This window comes from Melozone crissalis, unplaced genomic scaffold, assembly GCF_028551555.1.
Source record: "Melozone crissalis strain CALT ecotype California unplaced genomic scaffold, PUWL_Pcris_2 ptg000009l_1, whole genome shotgun sequence".
NCBI lineage: Eukaryota > Metazoa > Chordata > Aves > Passeriformes > Passerellidae > Melozone > Melozone crissalis.
In genome coordinates this window covers 3,853,931-3,874,466 of record NW_026535787.1, presented here as the reverse complement: position 1 = coordinate 3,874,466, position 20,536 = coordinate 3,853,931, and the positions used below count along the sequence as shown (strand labels likewise).

The 20,536-nt window shown below is 40.9% G+C and overlaps 1 protein-coding gene across 1 annotated transcript; it reads right to left on the bottom strand.

Annotated features, from left to right (window-relative positions):
- Positions 1-2,962: 2,962 nt before the first annotated feature.
- On the bottom strand, positions 2,963-18,712 carry NSUN3 (NOP2/Sun RNA methyltransferase 3). Its single transcript, XM_054270342.1, has 7 exons — positions 18,623-18,712; positions 17,786-17,895; positions 16,892-16,942; positions 15,836-16,128; positions 14,428-14,582; positions 13,785-13,906; positions 2,963-5,494 (listed from the first exon to the last, which is right to left on the bottom strand). Exons 1-7 carry the CDS (start codon positions 18,710-18,712, stop codon positions 5,224-5,226), a joined length of 1,092 nt encoding a protein of 363 aa, XP_054126317.1. The 3' UTR covers positions 2,963-5,223.
- Positions 18,713-20,536: the final 1,824 nt, after the last annotated feature.

Here is a 20,536-nt window from a genome sequence, read left to right as displayed (position 1 = left end):
GCACGTTACACACAAAAAATGGCGTGTGCAGGAAATATCCATTGTATATCTACAAAATGGGCCATATCCCAGTGCCATTAAAATTGATGGGAGTTTTGCCATTGCCTTCAATGGGATCAGCAGCAGTATATAAAGATGGATTGGCTCTGAGCGTGCACACTGGCGCTTTATGGGCGTGACAATATAAAAGCCCTGTTGAAGTAATGGAATGAATTATAACAGTGCTGGGGATGTCAATTTGCCTTCTTCTACCTTCACTTGCTGTACACGGAACATTAAACATTTCCCTGGTTAGCCAGAGAATCATAAAAATTACAGATAAAAAAGTACTATTAAGTCTATTTCCCACCAATACAAAATTACTCCTCCTCGTACCTTTTCTGATCCTCTCTGCAGCTCTGTTTTACACAACTCAAATGTTCTGGCATGTTCTCCTCCCTGTAAAGAATTATTCCATCAGCTACTTATTCACATATTCAGACAAGATAGATTTTTTTCCTAGAGTAAACCAACAAAGCAAAATAAAAAGAAATATATATATATATATATAGCTCTGAATTTGCTCTTAGCATTTTATTCCACTTTGGGACAATTAAAAAAGACTTTTCAAGAATTTTATCAGTGACATTTTTCCCTACTTTTCATGGCCCACCACATGCAAATGCAGGCAGGAGGAGCTGCTCATTTGTTAGTGGTGGGATGGTTCTCCACAAGGTTGAAATCATTAAACAAGGAAGCCACCTTTCTTTTCTACTCTTATTTGCTTCTCTCCCACCTTCTCCCTACTGTCTCATCACACTTCTGGGCTTTACCCTGTTTTGGTTAGGATAGAGAGCACTCAGTCTCCTCTATTTTTTAGGGTAGGATGTTCAATAAGGACCCAGTACATTAAGGAGGAAAAAGCAGATGTAAAGGATGTGCTATGTTTTGAGGCATCCTCAGATCAAGGGACCTCGAGCAGGTTATAATAAATGTTACCACAGCACTTATTCTGAGACAGAAGTTTGGCCAAATGACATCAAAAGGTGGTTTGAAAGCCATTCCCAGGTTTCTCACTGAAGATATGTGACTCTAAAGATCTCCCCAGAAGCAAAGGAATTTACTGGAGACAGGGGAAGAATCAGCAGGAATTGTGTCAGGCCCATCCCCAACACAGATGCTGCTGTACAAGAATTACCCCAGAGCAGCACAGGGGACTGAGACACAGCAGCATCAACCCAAATCTCTTGTGGATGCTGCAAGATCTGCTCTGACACTGCATGCAAACAAGCCCCTTGTCTGCTCTGACTGCTTTATTTGACTTGCCTTGTCAGAGGTGAGGTCAGGCCAAATGCCTGTGGTCCTTAAAGATAAAAGACTCATGTCAGGGAAGCATCATTTTGGAAAGAACAAGGTGAGAATGTCACTGACCAGCTGAAGTGCTGGCTCCATTTAAATTTGGATTGCTGTGCTGCCTCCTAGTGCCTTTATCATCTTTAAAGAAATAGTCCTGCAGCAACATTTGCAGCACCTGTCACTATAGGATTATTACCTGTTTAGGGTTTAGGGCAGCAGATCCATTTCTTTTTCCTCAGGGCCCACGAAGGCTCACATCATCACAACACCATGGTGACCATCTCAGAGATAAACAGCAAAAAACACTGATGGGAAGAACCACCTTGGATACAGCTGTAGGGAGCAGAAATTCCTCTGTGGAGTACAAAACACAGACCCAGGTTTAAGTTCCATCTCTCCCTCTCAAGAGCAGCTGTGACTTTTTGATCCAGGCATTTGGTGGCACACAAAACATTTTTGAGATGGAGCTGTGGAAGGTGCATGATGCTTGACCCTGCTGAAAACTATGGAAAGCTATTAAAAAAATAAAAACTTCCAAGGTCAGGAGACCTTGACCTCAAGTCATAGGATGCAGACAAGAAGATCAGAGAAGGAAAACATTTTCTGACAAGTGATAAACACCAGTCTTTAGTCAGGAATCACGTGGTGGGGTGACATCTAAAAGCTGTGACCAGTGACTGTGTGCCCTGTGCGCTCTGAGCCAGGTTTGGCAAACAGAAAACTCCAAATTTCACTTTTCCCTGGAAGTTAAGAGACTACCAGCAGGTGCTGTTCCAATTTCCCTCAGAATAAAGAATCTCATAGCCAATACTGCATAAAGTTACATCAGCTTAGAAGTAAACCAATTTCTAATACAGTCAGGCCTGATTCTGAAATTTTCCTCCCACTCACCAAATTAATTTTTCTGACAGGAACATCTACCAGTACAGCTGTTTGCTTGGCAAGAAGCAGGTAGACATGTTTCATTTAAATGTTTATAGCTGGGTTAAAGATCCTGCAAATTTAAAGCAATCCCACTGCAGTTTTCACAACTGATGTCCTCAGTTCTCCTTCTAAGGCAGTCAAATGAAATGAGGGGATACTCCCAGCCCAGCACTTGTGGCTCTCTCCCCTCTCCACTCACAGAGCTTTTCCTGAACAGGCAGCAGCCACTGCTGCTCCTCCATGCTAAAAGCCACAGTATGGCACATTGGCACATTTTTCACCCACTGCTGCAAGTCCCAATCTTTTCATTCTGCCCCTCCTTCAACCTTCCCTTCCCACACCTTTCTGAGACAGCCAAGACTTCATGAGTCCCCTGGTCACTGCATCAGCACACACACATTGTGTAATCTGTTTTTCCACTCCACTCCACTCCACTCCACAGTGGAGAATGCTTTTGACAAGCCATAATTGAACTGTGTCAGATGCCACTGAATAAAGGATAAAATTTGGTAAACACTGAAATTGCCTTTAGATAAGGCTTTCCAGTTTCTTATTGTGCCAACCCCCTGACCCAGGGAAGTGACTTTTTGGATGCTGGAAAAGGGAATGGCAGAAAAGCATGAGGGCAGCTGAACTCCAGAGCTCTCTGTTGCCTCTACGATGCTGGCAGTGCTGTGTGCTACACATACAACTGTGGATCTCTAATCTTCATTAGAGATCATGAAGATTTCTCTGGGACTCCCCAATGCAACAAAAATTCGTCATTTTCCTGCCCTCAACTTGCCTGGGGCTGCAATTTCTTCTGTGATAGAAAGGTTGATTTGTTTTCCACCCCATCTCCATCAGCATTGCTCAGGAAAGAGGAGGAAGGACATGGCAAGGAATTAAATTACAATTACCTGTCTGAGAAAAAAAAATAGGTGAAAAAAGGAAAAATATTGCAGCCTTGTAATGAAGGGGAGCAAAAGTCAGAAGTATCCAGGAGATACATGAATGGACAAGAAGCCTTTTCAAGAAGTGCCTTTGAGGGGACAGTACTTGCCAACATGTGCAAATTTTGCCCCTCACCTCTACAGGCCTGCCTCCATCCTTTCTGCTTTTCCCTTCTCACTCCACATGTGCTCACCAAATTCCTGTCACCAGCCAGAACTGATTAGAACAGAAGTTAAAAACCAACTCCACAGCACTCTGGAATAGAGTATAAACCGGAATTAATCAAGTACAAACAAAAATAAGTATCACTTATTAATTTACCTTGTTTTTACCTCTCTTGTTGGTGCATTTTCAGACTGGTTTGGGACTGGAAAGGGACTCCAGGAGATCAGCAAAGGTTATGTAGAACTCAGTGCAGCTTTTAGACACAGGCCTAAAACAGCTCACAGGGATTTGCCCATCTGCTGAGACTGAGTTCAGCTTTCAGGGGCCTCTTTGTTCTTCCTGTGATTACCCAGTCCACGTCCTCCTCAACCATCCAATTCCAGCACATATTTCAATTCCATCCCTGAGCAAGTTACATTCTTACCTTTCCATTTCAATTTCCACAGGGCAAATGAAACTGATGGGAAGCATTCTGCCAAAGACATGGTTATTTCACCCAGCAGCCTGACATGACTCCAAATCTGGATATTACATTTAATGTTCCTGGGACAGATGCTGTCAGGCCTTTTCACAACATCCTCTGCATACTCAAACTCATCAACTTTACAGCCTCTCAAGTTTTCAGAGACATTGCTGACAATTTAACACTGCAGGGCCACCTCAAACATTTTTCATCCCAAAGCAGGGGAAAGGATAACTGTGAAAGCTCACACAGCAAAGGGTGAGGTTTCAGAACCTCTGATGCATCTGTTTGCCTCAGCAGAAGGTACAGCAGTGTTCTGAGGGCAAACTGTGTGATACACACATAAAATATACCAAATGTTTGCAAACTGAAGCAAGGGAGATTTGGATTTGATATTAAAAATAAATTCTTTACAGTGAGAATATTAAGACACTGGAACAGCTTGCTCAGAGAAGGTCCCATCCTGTCCCATCCATGGAATTGTTTAATTTAAGGTTGGATGACACTTGACAACCTGGTCTACTAGAAGGTGCCCCTATGCACAGCAAGGAAGTTGAAACTTAATAATCTTTAAGGTCCTTTCCAACCCAAACCATTCTGTGATTCTGTGAAATTAATAAATGTACAATGCCACACACCCTCATTTCCACATGAGCAACTCTTCTACCTCTGTTCCTTAAAACAAAGTTTTTAAAACCAGTGATTATCACCTTCCATCTGGCAAAGAACCCTTGGGGATGAAAGGGTTCCACTCTGCTTCAAGCAAAGCATAGGCTGGAATATACACAACATTACTCTTTCAATTCATATTTTTGCAAGCTCAAAATAGAAGAATATTAATAAATTAAAAAAAAAAAGCGCTGGTGTTGATCTAACTGCTGACCTTTTCATCTATAAACAAAAGACACCTTTGTTTTTTAAGCAAACAACTTAGCAAATATGAAACCTGTTCTGCCAGTGCTTGAAGATGACACTGTCCATACAAATCAGTTCTCGCAGAAACAGATTTCTAAATGTGTTTAGAGAGAATGCAGGATTTCCATGACTTCAGACCACTGAAAACAATTTATTTCAAAACATACTGTATTAGAACCAAGCTAGTAAATAAATCAACCAAAACCAGTGCAAAACTCTACCACATTAAGCCCCTATTCTAGAATCCAAATGTCTTTAAAAGCATCACCTTGAAAACAATACAAAGTTCATAAGGACTTCTCAGAAGCTCACAAGCCGATGCTGGAAGGCACATTCATTATTTTAAGTTAAAGTAAGTTAAATTTCTTGCTTCCTTTTGATCAGGAAACTGCAATGCTCTAAATTCAGTTGCCTTGGATGTGTCCACATTCACATACTGTATTTAAATCAATATTAATTTATCATATACTGCTCATAACCAACAGGCATCAGCTGGAGGACACTTTCTTTAATTTAGCCACGTACATGGGACCCCACGCTCTCCCTTTCTCTGGGAGAACCAGCAGTTCATGCTGCTGCATTCCACTGAGGAAAGTGAATTCCTGGGAGACACCTCTGGCCATCCCACTTATGTCCACAGGCACCACATTCCTGCAGGAGCTCAGCATGAGATTGATCACATCACTGTTTTCTGCCCTGGAGAGGGTGCATGTGGAATAGACCAAGGAGCCACCAGGACGCAGGGCTTCAACAGCAGACCTGCAGAGAACAACAGGAAAAAGGGGAAAAAATCAACATCAAAAGTGACATACTGCTAGTGGGAGAATGTGTAGACTTATAAATCCAGAGTATAAATAAATATGACAAAAATAACATTACAAAAATGTCTTAACTTTAGGTTCAGGAAACCACCCACAACACAATTTTGCTTTTCATTTATTGCTGCATTCTCAGTTAGCTGAAGGTATTTTTTACACCACAGTGACAAGCACAAAGCAACATCCATTCAGAATATACATCAGGCATCCCTGTGCTCAGCACTGCTGTAAAAATGCTGCAATTGCAGACAGAATGGGTTACCCCACATCAGAAGGGCCTGTTAAGACACTTGGCAAGATGCTTGTGTGAACCTGCAGTAACACCTGAATTAATGACAGGGCTGTAATTTTAGAAACATTCCTGCTAATTCTGCAACTCATTTAGCAGGTAAGAGGATTTGGGGGTGTCACTGAGGCCTTAAAAACCTCATTTTTTAAGGATCATATATTTATGTGCCCTTCACTTATTAACCTGTTGACAAATTTTGACTAAACAAAGGTAAAATACTGGCTTAAAGCCTGAAAGCTTCACAACTACTGCTGGGTGGAGGGAGGCTCTTTACCACTGAAAGTGAATTTAAATAAACTGCTTATTTCCCACTACAAGATCTGCCAAGTCCTTACTCAGACACACGAAACACAACATATAGAAATGAGATATGCAACTTGTATTCACCTACTCCAAATTAAAAGAGTAAGGAGAAAACTCAAAAATCTTGCACCACAGAAGTATTCTTCAAACCTGGTACCACCACATTTCTAAAAGAAGCTACACAAAAGATTAATTTTGCATTTAAAACACTGTCTGAATATAAATCGCACTAAATCATATGTTTTTGAGCCATTTTTGGGTCAAAGACTGCATTGTAAGCTGGTATACAAACAACTACTACAGGAAAATAATACATTGAATACATTTGTTCCCTTAGTAACATTTCTTTAATACCAAGAAAACCAGAACATGTGAATGGTGTAAACGACGCTGAATAACCAGAGACTTGTAGATGTTGCTGACAAAACTGTGCCCAAGCCCCAGGGGGAAAAATATCCTGGGACAAATAAAAAGAAGAAAAGTAACAAACATCTCCTCAAACCAGATGAGGTGAGCAGTCCCCAAATGCAGAAAGTCTGATTCCAAGTCTAGATAAACAAAGACAATGCCGTGGAAACAGCAATTCCTCTAGAAACATGCTGAGGACTTCCCAAGGGTGATAGCTGACCAAAAACAGTTGAGAAAGGAAAGAAGAAAATACAAGGGGGAGAAAAGATAAGCCATTTAACAGAATTGTAACTTTTTGGGAAAATAATCAATAAATAAAAGCTTTAGCACAAGGGGGACCAAAGCTGATCACAGCTTTCAAAGCTGCTCTGAAAGTCCTGCCCAAAATAATATGGGAACACCAGGACACTGCTTCAGACAATGATAAGACCAGGTGAAAACTCCTGAGAATTACACCAAACCTGTTTCTCTTGGGAGCATACACATGACCTTGCTCAATTCTTTTATGAATCTTGATTATGATAACCAGTGAGCCAAGTATATATTAATAACCCCAGTGCACCCACATATATGGACTTACCTGCTACATTCAGGCAAAGGAGGGATGTGCAACCTTCCCTTCTCATGGACCCCAAACCAGCAAGAAAGCCTGATGCACTCTCTCTTGGCCTCATTCCCATTTGGGGAAATTAAAATCACTTTTTCCCCCCATGTATTGGATTTTGCTTTTTAACTTTCACATTAGAACTCAAAGAGAACAGAGGTGAAATCTAAATGGGCTCTCATGAAGTCGAGCTGATCTTCAGATTTTTATCAGAATCCACCCACATAACTCATTTTTGACAGACTTTCCCCTGCCAGCTACACCTTTTCCATGCATGCAGGAGTGCCAAGCCCTGAGGGCAGCCAGTGAGCTTGGGAACGCTTCAATGTGACAATTGAGATGTACTTGTAGCAAACCTGAGAATTTTACTCAGAAAAGCAGATAATGGCAACAACTTTGCTTCCTCTAAGACTGCATTTAGACAAGAGAGAAAATGCTTTTACCATGTAAAAGTGGGAAAGGTAAAAGATAAAAAAGGAGATGTAGTTACAGGTTAAAAGGTTAAAATCCTGGACACTTGCTAAATGTTCTTTTCTTCCCATTCATGACAACATTTTCAAGGGCACCATGCTGCTTCAACTGAGTCCATCGGAGGAAAGAGCAGCACAGGCCTCTGAAGGAAAACTTGAAAAACTCACCTCAAAACCCCCTTGTGTCTAAACCTCAGCTTATGAATCTTCACTGGCCCACGACCCAAAAAGGTCAGCCCGCTCAGTGCAGCTCTCTTTATTTTGAACCTGCAGCAGGAATTAAAATATCTGAGGAGAATTACTTGAGGCAGCAAGGTTAATCAATGTATCTATCCATCCTGTCAAGAGCAGCAACAGTTGTTTCAGTGCCTGTGCTCAAAGTCAGTGCCCCAGCTCTGATTAAGCCGTGCCTGGCTCCTGACAAACCTGCAGGGAGCTGCAAAACTCCAAGTGAGGAGGAGCTGGGCTCAAAGTCACTCGGGGTGACACTGAGCAGGGCCAGAGCCAGGCAGTTTGGTCCTCTCCTCAACAGCAGCACAGAGAATTCACTCAGGACGGGATCTGAGCATCAGGGAATTTGTTCAAATGTATTTGACCAAACTCCTCTCTAACCACTGGAGGCAAACCAGCTCATCCAAGGGCTAGGCTGGAGATGAAGCACAACTTAGTCCTACTGTAACTCCACCATCTAGGAATTAAGATTTCTCTTTTATTTGGGATCTTAATTAACCACTCTTAGCTGAAGGAATTCACTATCTGTTACTTTGTGACTCCCAAAAATGGGAAGTCAAACCTAGAATGATGAAGATGCCAAAATATTTTTCCACCTTCCTCTTATTGCAATGTTAAAAAAAACCCTCACATTGTTTAAAAGTAGTTAATCGGCAGTTCTTTTTCTCTTAGCAGCACACATTACATTTATTTATTAAAGAGCTAAAACTTTCAGCTGCTATAAACATCTAGTTAACATCCTAATGCTATTTCAGGTACATATATTTCCTGTAATGAATTTTATAAGCTTACAGGCACTACTACTGCAAGGTTTCATGCTTCACATGAAGAAACATCAGAAACACACATTAAGAGCCCTGGAAACTTTTTCTGGAGCCCTTCTCTGTTCATCTCATTCCACAAGTTCTGTAAAACAAATTAACATATGCAGATTACTCCTTTTCTCTTTCTAAATGAGACTTTACAGCACTAACAAAAAACAAGTAAAGATATTATATATTTATATTTAATATATAATATATAAATATTTTATATTTATATTTTGGCAGGGTGTGTCTCTGGGTATAGGTTCATATTGTACTGTGGAAGTCAGAGATACAACAGATGCATTGATCTATCTTAACTCCCTGTATTACAGGAGTACCAAAAAAGATTTAAGAAAGAATATATTATTTCAAAGCTTTTTTTTAATTTTAGTTTATTTCTCAAGATTTACTAAAAAAAGAGAAAACAAAACAGCATTACTGTTTAGTATTTCAGGGGAAAAAAAATGATCATGCTGGAACCACATGACAAACCCAAAAAACTCTTCCATGCAGCTAATATGTAGTTAGCCAGGGCTTAAAAAGGATTTTTCCCACTGACAGAGGAAAGTCTTGGTGTCTCAAATATCCTTTTAAAATTGGACAGTAACAAAAATATATATTCCACACTATAGGTAGCACCTGCATGTCCAGCCTATCCTCTGACACGTGGGTTTATGCTTCATGCCATGGGAAGGGGCAGCATTAATTTTGTTAATAATTCGACCAATTTTTGTATTAAAGTTTAAAGATGACACAATTTTAGGGCAATTTTAAACTAACAAAACACTTCAACAGTGCCATCTTTTGGCAACTACTATGTATTTCTGCTCAATAGGCAAGATAATGTCTCGTCAGAATAAAAAATGCCAATTCTATTCTTTTTATTGACTTAAAATATCCACATTACCTTTTGCCTCTCACAAGAGTCCAGATACTCTGTGGCAATATGACCTGCATGTTAAAGGTTTTGCTTTTATTTCTTTGAACCTGGACAAAATAATAAAGGAAATCCTTCAGTGTCAAAATATCAATTCTTTTTAATATTTTGTGATGGGCAGTGACAGTAGTTCAGCACTTCCTCTGCTCCTCTCTAAATAAAAATTGCTCTTGTAGAGAAACACTGCAGCTCAGAATAACAGGAGAATCATGAAAATCAACTGTCTTTTAATCAACATTAAATTGAATTATAAATAAAAGGAAACACAGGCATCACAACCAAACCCAGTCTGTTGTACCCTAGAAAAAATTTGTCCCCAAAGTCCTGATAAGCAACATTTCTATTGCAAATAATTCTAAATTATGCTAAAGTAAAGGCATAAACCCAGCTAGAATTATTGATCTTTCTCCTTTAATGCATGGTGACTTCTGGAATATTCATACTGTTAAAAGAGGGATATGAGACAGCCCAGGAGGGAGAATGAAAGACCTTTGAAGCCCACTAAAGAGAATTTTAGGGGTTATCCTCACAGCTCACAAAACACACAGAGAAAGCACTGAAGGTGGAATTAAAGCAAAATTTGTGCCTGAACTCAAATATGTGATCCCAAAGAGCTGCTGAGTAGCTTATTTGTTCAGTCATACAGTTATTTATATATTCAATAGACCTGGCTTTGCAACATATCCTAAGGGACTTGATCCATAAGTTATTCACAGTGTGCTGCCACACTTAAAATCAGAAACCAATTATTTTAAGATAAAACATGATGGAACACCTGACAGAATACCTGGAACCACAGCAGTGGCCACAGCACTCACATTTTGTGAAGAAATTCCAAGCAACCATGTAAAACTTCCTATAACCCAATCATAAGTGCTTTGGGGAATGGCATAGCACAAACACACACAAAATATTCAGCTTTTGTACGATAGAAAGTGGCTAAAGAATCCTGCCATTCACACAACCCACAGCAGATTTGCTGGTCCAACAGCTGGAATTCTCAAAAATTCCCAGTGGAGCTAATAGACAAGATGGTTTTGGACAATAAAAGGATTATCTGGGCAGCTACAGAGGAGCACAAGGAAAAATTCCAGGGGAAAGAGCTGAAGAGGTGATGAAGCAATTCCCAGCACAACTTACTCCACACAGCAGAAATGGTACAGTGGTGACATATGCTAAATATATATTTATAAACACAATTTTTGCATTCATTCTATAACCACAAAAAAGCCCAGCTAAGAGCACATAATTCCTTTCCTGTGGAAAATTCCACAATTCAGTGAGAATACAGAGCTGTTTAATTACTCAGAGATGCTGTGTATAGAAGAGTTCCAGCAGTCTGAATGCCTTTGCTGAGTTTTCTAAATTGTATTCTGTTGGGTTTCTGTTCTGCTGAGCCCTAACACAAGTTCCTTTCAGCTGCAGAAACCAGTCTAAGAATAATTAAAACATCCATAACAGTTTAACCACTACGTAATTGGGCATTCAAGCTTAGCCCAAAATTTAATTTCTCTCTGAGAACTGATAACATTGGTAAATTTGCTTTTGGGAACCACTGTATTTTGTGTTAGCATTTAGCATCAGGAATTGAATATTTCTTTTTTTTTAACTTTGCAATTTGTTTTCTGCACGAACACTCCAAATACTAACAAGATTTGCAGTGTGTTCTTGGATTAGAGCACTCAGCAGGGATGCTTTGGTTTGGGTATGAACAATCATTAGAATCTCAATTCCCTTCAAATCAGTGGTGCCCTCATTGCTTAGAACATTTGCTGTTCAGCATTTATATCACTTATTTACATTTCAGATTTTATGCAGGCTGCAGGAAGAAAATTGTTGCCTCAGCTTCTTACAGACCTTCATCCTCTGAAGCCTCTATGTACTTAATTAATTACACTGTATTGCAAACACTACTTTTCCTTCCTTAACTTCCCTCTCTGATGACCCCAGCTTCCCTCAGAAACAGGTCCATAAAAACAAATTAGAGGTGAAGCCTTTCCTTCATTAAGGAGGGAACATCAAATTTTAGGCTGCTGCTTGACAGACATGAAAACAGAACTCCACTTTGCATTTCACTCTCATTTTTTTGTTACACTTCATCCTCCTGCTAAACTGAAATAATGCTTGGTCCCTCAAGCTTCACTTTCAAATCACAGGATGGTTGGGGCTGGAAGGGACCTAACGATCATCCATTTCCAGTCCAACCCCCAAACTATCCCAAATTGCTCCAAGCCCTGTCCAGCCTGGCCTTGGGCACTGCCAGGGATCCAGGGGCAGCTCCTCTGGGCACCCTGTGCCAGGGCCTCAGCACTCTGACAGCAAAGAATTTTCTCCTCTTGTCCCATCTAAACCCACTCCTTCTCAGTTTGAAGCCCTTGCCCTGGTCCTGTCACTCCATGCTCTTATAATGTATTTCTTACACTATTCTCAATGAAACTGCTGGGATTCAGCCTTACACTTGTTTTTGGTTACAGACAGAGGAACCAAGGTCAGGAACACCTGGGAGCATCAAGCACCAGGTAACCTGAATCAATGAACCAGAGAGAGCCCTGCATGAGCTGGCTGTGTAAAAAGCAGAAAAGCCTTTCTTTCTTTTTTTTTTTTTTTTTTGTAGTAATATTCATGGAGGCTCAGCCCTCCTGAATTTTATTGGAAGTACTAGAGAAGGGATTCAAACTCAACTTTTTATTTGTAATTACGCACTCTAGTCATTAAACAGAGGCTTGAATAGGGAAGCATTCCAGAATTTTAGTTCTAATGCACTTGTCACAACCCATTCAGCCTTTTGTGATCTTGCTTTATCATTTCCTTTTTCCCCTTTCACATGGGATCTGAGATGTCTTTAGAACTGGGAATTCATTCTGAAGTGATCAGGTGAATAGAACAATAACCAGTCAGTGGACAGCTATCCTTTAAATATTTTACCCAGTAACACAAATAACCCAATCAAAAGGCCATATATACTTTACCAATAACCCTTATAAACTCTAACTCCTGAAAATAACCATCCTTGTACTACAATTTATATAGCAAAGGTATTTTACTAATTTATATAGCAAAGGTATTTTGTCTTTACAAATTCTTATTACTGTTGCTGAGGTAAAGAACATTTTCAACAGAAAGTTCTCTCTCTATTTAGGAATAATTCAATTAAATCTGATTTGGGCTGACAGGAATGTATTTTTTTTTTTTAAACAAGGTTTCTGCTGTCACGAGTTCTCCAGGATTACAATGTGGAATGATTTATGCAAATTCTCAAAATTTCTCTGCATGATGTATGCTTCCTTTTGCTACAAGTTCACAAATTGGATTTTCCATGTCAGATATTGAAAAGGGAAAACTGGAACAGGTCAGTGTTTTAAATGTGATTGATTTCTTCAAAGGAAATGGATGACATGATGCATTACTGCAATAAGATCCTCATATTTCTGCTATAAATCAAAGGCTTCTGCCAAGCCTTTTTCAACTGCAAGTCTTGCTAAACTATCCTGAACTGCAATGGGAACTTTCCATAAAAATTTTCCTTTTTTTTTTAATAATATGTTATTTTTCCCTCAATTTGCTTTGACAGATGGACTTCAGGCATGACTGTTACTCCACAAATAACATTCAAGGTTTTATTTTAGAAGGTTTTATTGAAAAGTCACTCTTTTTTCTCCCCCATGAGAAAAACTGTGCAGTCTGAAATGCTTCACAAATATCAGCCCAGAGCTGGTAGCTTTAAAATGTGTAATACACGAGAGCCTGGCCTTGGATTACTGGGGGCATGTTCTCAAAAACAAACAATCCTCTCTTTCCCTCACCAAACCTCACATTGTTTTACTTTTTACCCTGCCAGTTAGGACTGGGAGCCTTTCTGTGCTACAAACAATCAATATGGAATATATCTAAACCCATTTCAGCTGTGTACACCTAAAATATTTTGATTTTACACCAGGCTGTTGTGAGTCATCTGCAAATGGACATCCCTGTGAGTGAGTTAAGAGGACCAAGGCTCACTGCTGATATCACCCACAGATATTTCCACATCCTCATTATCACAGAACCCACTGGTTATTCTAAACAGCCACATATTCCTGACATTATTTCCAGAGGGAGAATCCTGGGTTGGTTTATTAAATCTTGCTCCCATGTAATTTTTATTAGTTACAGCAAAGTTCCTTTACCTTTTTGCACTTCTCACCTTAGGAGCTGGAACTGCAGGGAGGACAGCTCCTTCCTTTGCATGAGCCTGAGCACAGCTTGCTGAGGGTCAGCAGAGAAGAGCCAGCTTCTGTCATTTGAACAAGGAGCATCAACCAGGACCTAAACCATTAATAAAATAAACATTATTTTTAAAAAACTCAACAAAGATGGTCACTTTTTGAACACCGAAATATATTAAATTTTCTTTTGCCAATATTAAGAAAATTTTATTTTCCATTTTGGGGGTGAAATGATCCCATTACTATTTTAGATGCTTTTATGGGGTTAGCAGTTGGGAAAATAAAAAAAATAGTGCACTGAAAGTAAGATTTACCTGAGCAGCTCCCTCTTGTTGTCCTCCCCTTCCTAATTACACATCATGCAAAAATAACAGCTACAAGGTGTTCAGAATTCACTCCCAACATTATCCAGCACAGGAATAAATGCACAACAAGCTTCATGAAGTGCTTCCTAAGGCTCTACAAATCCTGTACATTACTTTATTCCCCTTGATAGGTCAGGAATTTTTGTGGAGGGACCAGAAAAAAATGAAAAAAAAAAAGAAAATTAGAAAGACAGCAGCATAGTAAGAAGAAGAAGAATCAGGATGCAGAAATATAATTTGCCAATAATAATGTTACCTTGTCATAAAATTCAGGCTGAAGATCTCCAATCTGTCTACCATCCAGTTTAGAGACTGTTATCAAGTTAATGACAGGATCTGGGATGAAGGATTCTATTGTCTGCTCCAACCATCTTGACCTCAAATCATCATATTCATTACAGTGAAAATGACCTTAGAAAATTAAGGAAAAACAAAGAAAAGTAAACACCCAAAGATAAGTCTCTATATATTTTTCTGGGGTTTTTTTTCACAAATGTGAGGAGTTAGACCCATTTTGGAAGTTTTACTGCACTGCCATGACTACCATGGAGTTTACACCTTATGTGCCTGGGTTATTGCACTTTTTAGAACACTGTTGAATTTTTATAAACCTAAATAAATTTCAGCATGCTCCTACAGAGCAAACCCTAAATATTTACTAGCAAATCCTTCTGCAGCAATAGCACAGTAAAACAAACTTTAATCACGACCCATATCCAAAGAGTGAGTGTCTTCCTGGGCTCCTTGAGCCACCATCTAAATGAAGTGCATGCCCCATATTATTAAACTGCCTTTTAAATAAATAAAGCATCAATTTTGTCTATCTTAAGGTGCATCCTAGCATTCACTGAGGTATATTAAGAATCAAATTCTTCACATCTCCCATTCAGCAACAGGTCTCTCCAGAAGCAGACAGAAGGTAAAGTGTTGGGTTTTTTTTTTCCTCTACACTTCTGAAAGGACAATTCCTATTTAATTCACTTCATTAGCATCACCCCATTCCTCTAGAAGAGGAAGGGAGGGAAACCAGCTGTAATCAGCTGCTGCAAGTGGTTATAGTAATGGTCTCACCAGCAGGAGCACAAGGTGCTGTGAGCATTTTGAAAAAAAATAAACTGGGACACAGCAATCCCTGCTTGCTTTAACTCCTTGGCCCAAGCTGCTGCTTGCTGCTGCCTTCTCAACACTCTGATCATCTCAGAATCCTCCTCCAACCAGTCCCTTACCATAAACCTTTTCCCTTTGCCCAGATCTTGCACATTTAAAGACTGCATCTTGCCTAATTTCTTAAGCTCTGCTTTACATCAGCACACTTGAATTTACCTGTAGTGTTTGCACAGTATTGACAAAAGAGGCGACAGAGAAGAAGGAAAAAAAAAAGGAAAAAAGGACAAGAATAAGATTACAGATTACTTACATCACTGTGCCAACAAACTGATACGGCTTTAAGCAACTTCTGGAGAGGTAATAGTTGAGAAAAAATGCACAGAGCTGCTCTACTTCTGCCTGTCACTCTGCAGTAACCTATGTTAAAGTAACGACTGCATTTTTAATGCTTAAAAGGCAAACAAAGATTTCATAAAATCCTTATGAAACAGCACAGAACTAGGTGGAACACAAACTGTTTGGGTTTTTTCCCCCCCACCAGCACCTGGCTCCATTACCTGGGCAGGCACACTGCAGGATAGCTACAGACTTTCCCCCTGGTGCAGCACAGAGATCCAGAACACGCTCCCCATCCTTCACCTCCAAGGCCAGCACGGGCAGCAGCGAGGCAGCATTGAGCAGGTAATACTCCTTCAGCCTGCCAGGCTGGTGCTTCTGGGCAGGGAATCTGCCAGGAGCTGCCCTGCTGTAACACCTGAAGGCCGCAGGGAGGTAGGGCAGGGCTGCTGGGAAGGCAGGACGGTATCCCTGCTCAGCCAGGCTGCTCTCCAGGCCAGGGCTCCGGCTGAACCTGTGAAAAATGACCAGATAATATTGGCTTTCTCATTTATGTACTAGCTTATGCATGTTGTTAGTGATTAGTTAGTTATTAGTATAAGTATTTAGAAATAGTGTCAATTATTATCTCTTTTTAGCTGCTTTTAATATAATAGAATCGATCAGTTTAAGGGTGCACTCTGTTGCTCACAGAAATAGCACTTTAATGAATATAATATCTATGTATCACTTATGGAAACAACAGTGTGATTAATGTATTGTATTACAGACCTAGGCAAAACATAAGATGTGAAAAAGGCTTTTGTGTAACTAAAACAGTGGAAGGCCATCCACTGGCCAACCTGTCCAAGCGATAAGATAACCACGACACAAACCAGAGCTCCAGAGAACAATTAGAGATACCACATTAAATTTAAGGAGGACATAGCAAATCCTTATCAGAGGATGTGAAACAGCAGGGTGGAGACACAAGAAGAAATAAAAGATATTGACCCGACTCCCAGGATGCCATGCAGACGAGGCAGTGTGTGAAGAAATCAAATAAAAGAGTTGCAAAACATCAGAAAATTAGCAAGAATGTTTGAATAATATATGAAACACATGAATATGCATGTACCTCAGTGATTTAAGAGTATAAAGATAACACTGTTTGTATACACAGAAGTTTCTCTGGCTGTTGGCCAGGAGCACCCCAGTGCTAGAAATACTGTCCTTCTTTGTCCTATTATTATTCAACTTTAAAAAATTCTACAAACTGCATTCTCTTTTTCACAAACCTGTTCAGCAGCACAGCGTGCTGCCAGCACCACGGCGAGGTCAGCACATCTCTAGGGTGAAAAAAGGAAAAGCCATTCAATAACTCATCAAACTTTACATACAATCTCACTATTGGATAATTCTGGTGTAATCAGGAATTCATTGTTTTGAGAGTGAAATTAACCATTTTGGTTAGAAAAGTACACAGGAAAATAATTTTAATAGGAAATCAAGCCGCTGTTTTTTCTAATGATTGCACTTAAAGCACCAATTTCTTCTGAAACAAGATAGTCTCCATTTTTTTAATGTAGGAGATATAAATGATGAAGCATAATGGTTTTCCTGACTATAAAGTGCTTCCCTGGGGACAAAGAATAACTGTAGTATTAGCTGTAAACAACAAAAATAATCACACAGACATTAGCTTTACAATGCTCATTCCAGCCAACACTAAAATGCCATTTTTACAAGTTTTCTTTTTTACGTTTTGTGTTCTGCAAACACCGGGCCAGCAAAACTTAAATCTACAGATATTTTTAGAAGCAGTGGTATGTGATAGAACCATGCTTGTTTGTATTTCAGTTTGCTCTTTCTTACAGGGATTTCCCCCCATATCTGTTTGAATTCCTATTAGCAATTTTTCATTTAATCTCAAAAAAAAAAAATTAAAAAAATATATTTCTCAGGAGTATTCACTGTCTAAAGCAGAAAAACACATTGATCCAATCGAAGAGCTCTTAAGTTGACTCAATTAAACTAATGCTATGGGTGGATACTTTTTGTTTTTTAACAATGAAGTTCTTTAGCAGCTGTGTGATCAAGACCCAAATTCAGTGACAGCCTTTACCACACGTGTCATTACTAATTCAATTCCTTATGTCTCCCTTTCCTTCCATGTCCCCAAAGCCACAGACCTGACACCGCTCCATGCATCTCCCAGCTCTGCCGTGTACTGCTTCTCGAAGTGATCCAGAACCACCTGGCAGATCTGCTTCTGGAGCTTCCCTTCTGCCTTCTTCTCCAGCTTCAGAGAAAGCAAGAACAAAAAAAAAAGGAGTAAAGCCAAATTAAACCCTCTCTAGTACTCGCTAGAATTAATAAAAAACATCTTGCTAATGACATCAATTTAGTATCAGTGTTATTGGAATGCTTACATATTAGCATCAGTGATATTACAATGCTTAAATGTCACATCTTCATGTGATGAAGATGTAATAGACATTTCAGAGAGCACAGGAGTTAAGCTACAGCACACTCTTCCTCCCTGCTCGGCAGGTTAATAAATACCTTCCATATCCACTGTGCTGATAACCCAGTGTGCTGCCTGGCACTCTATTGATAGAGATTACCCTACAAAGGAAGGGAAAGAGCTTTTGGCGTCTAAGCAAACCCCGAGGGCAAACGCTGAATTTCCCTCCCTCGGGGCACCCAGCAGCCCTCCCGTCCCGTCCCGTCCCGTCCCAGGGCGCTCCTTCCAAAAACAGCACCGGGACGGAGCTGGGGCACCAGGGAAGGCTCTGTCAGTGCCGGAGCAGCTGCCGGCCGCGGGTACAGAAACCCAGGGCGCACTCGGCGCTGCGGAGGAGAAACACGGGCAACACACACGGGACGGGCGGGCTCTCTCCCGTCTATTGCTCGCACGGCCCGCGCAGGAAGCGGCCGGGCCCTCCCTCCGCGCTTCCGGCCCCGGCTCTCCCGGCTTGGCTCAGGCTCCAGCCCCAGCCCCGGCCCCGGCCCCGGCCCCTTCTCACCTGCCCCGGGTCCTGCCCGGCCGCCCGGCCCAGCCCCAGCCCCAGCGCGGCCCCGGCACGGCGGGCGAGCAGCAGCGCCGGGCCCCGCATGGCCCCACTGCCCGGGGCGGGGCGGCCGCGGCCCGGCCCCCGCGCTCGGAGCCGCCGCTGCCGGGAATCGGAGCTCTTCACAGCGCCACGGAACGTAGAGGGGCAGGAACGGACCTGAAAGACCAGCTGGTCCCAACCCCTCGGCCAGGGGTGCGGACACAATCCCCTGGAGGATGCTCAAGTCCCATCGAACCTGGCTTTGAACGCTGCCACGATTGAGGCATCCTACAACTTCCCTGGGAACCTCGTTCCTACTCTTACACTAAAAAAGCAAAACAAAACAAAACACAAAACAAAAAAAAACCCACACTTCCTAATTTTTAGCTGCCTTTTTTTTTTTTTTTTTTTTTCTTCTTTACTGTGGCAGCCTGACTTGCCATCCCAACTCCTCTGCCTCACCAATAGCCAAACAGGATTAGACAGCAGCTGGGCTCTCACCTAATCAATTTACAAAAGTGATCCTCATCCCAGCGCCTGCTGGAGGGTCTGATGGCACCCACACCCCCCAAACATCAGGTCTCGGCTTGTGCCTCACCAGATCTTTTTTCCTATCTGCCCAAGGCTTTAGAAGTGGTACTCAGCTCATCTGAACCACACTGGAGATCAGCTCCAGCTTAACCCACTGCTACTGCTATGGAAAAAAAAACTGCTGGAGGCTTGAGAATTAATTATTCACAGAAATTTCTGTCACACACTTTCAGATCAAACATTCTCTGGGGACAGGAATCAGGAGGACCACTGCATCCCAGTTCAGCTGCACCTCGTTCAGCAGCACTAAAATCAGAGGCTGCTCTCATCTGATCCCTTCGTCTGGACAGAACTGAGACCTGCAAACTGCTCCTTCAAGAAAGGGCATCCAGCAATCAATGTGTCCTAGCAAAACAAAAACAAACCCTTTTGTGCCCATTTGCCAACTCTCTTGCTAAGATCAAGCCTTGTGGAAGCAGCAAACTTGTTTAAGAGTGGCTTTAACTAAAGCTTCTGCAGGCTGAACCCAGCCTGGAAATCCAGACTGGAAAGGGGTGCAAAGGTAAAGGCAGGAGTGCTGTTGTATGGATAAATATTTGAGTTTCAGGCACCAGCTAATGAAGACTAAGTGGTTTTGCTCACCTCATGCAGATTAGCTTGAAAGTTGATTTAAAATGCTTCTATCAGAGTTGTGACAAAAGGCCTGGAGGCAAAACAGAGACCTCTTACATATCAAATGTGAAGGAAAGCTGAAAGGCTTTTTGATAAGTGAGTTTTACTGACAGACACAGAACAAAACTGGTATAAAAAGTAGTTCTCTGTGGTTGTAATTCTGCCCAGGCAGTACCACACCAGAAAACGTACACAAGAATTGAACTTCACTGTAACAGTACAACAAAAAGGTCTGCTGAATGAATCACCTTCCCTTAAATCTATGGCTATATATGATAGATGCTGCCATGGATGCCAGACTTCCACCAAAGAAAGGACTCCAGTTCATCAGCACCATCACAGCCAAACTGCAAACAGCAGTAATGCATCTTGTATCCCTCTCATGTGCTACTGCAAATAAACTTACTTCAAATTACACTTACAACAGGCTCTATTAGTTATCTCATTTACAAATGAAATACAGTGGGTATGTTCTATTTCAAAACTGAATGAATCTCAGGAGTCAAGAAGCTAACATGATAGCAAAGTTATTGGGCAAGCATCCTGAAGTTACAGTACTAAACTTCCCACTAAAATACTGGAATATATTACTTGAAAAAATACTGCTTGAATCTTGTTTAAAGGGGAAAAAAAGTATCAATGTTATTTACCTTGTTACAGTCCATCAATCCTTTCCAATCTCAC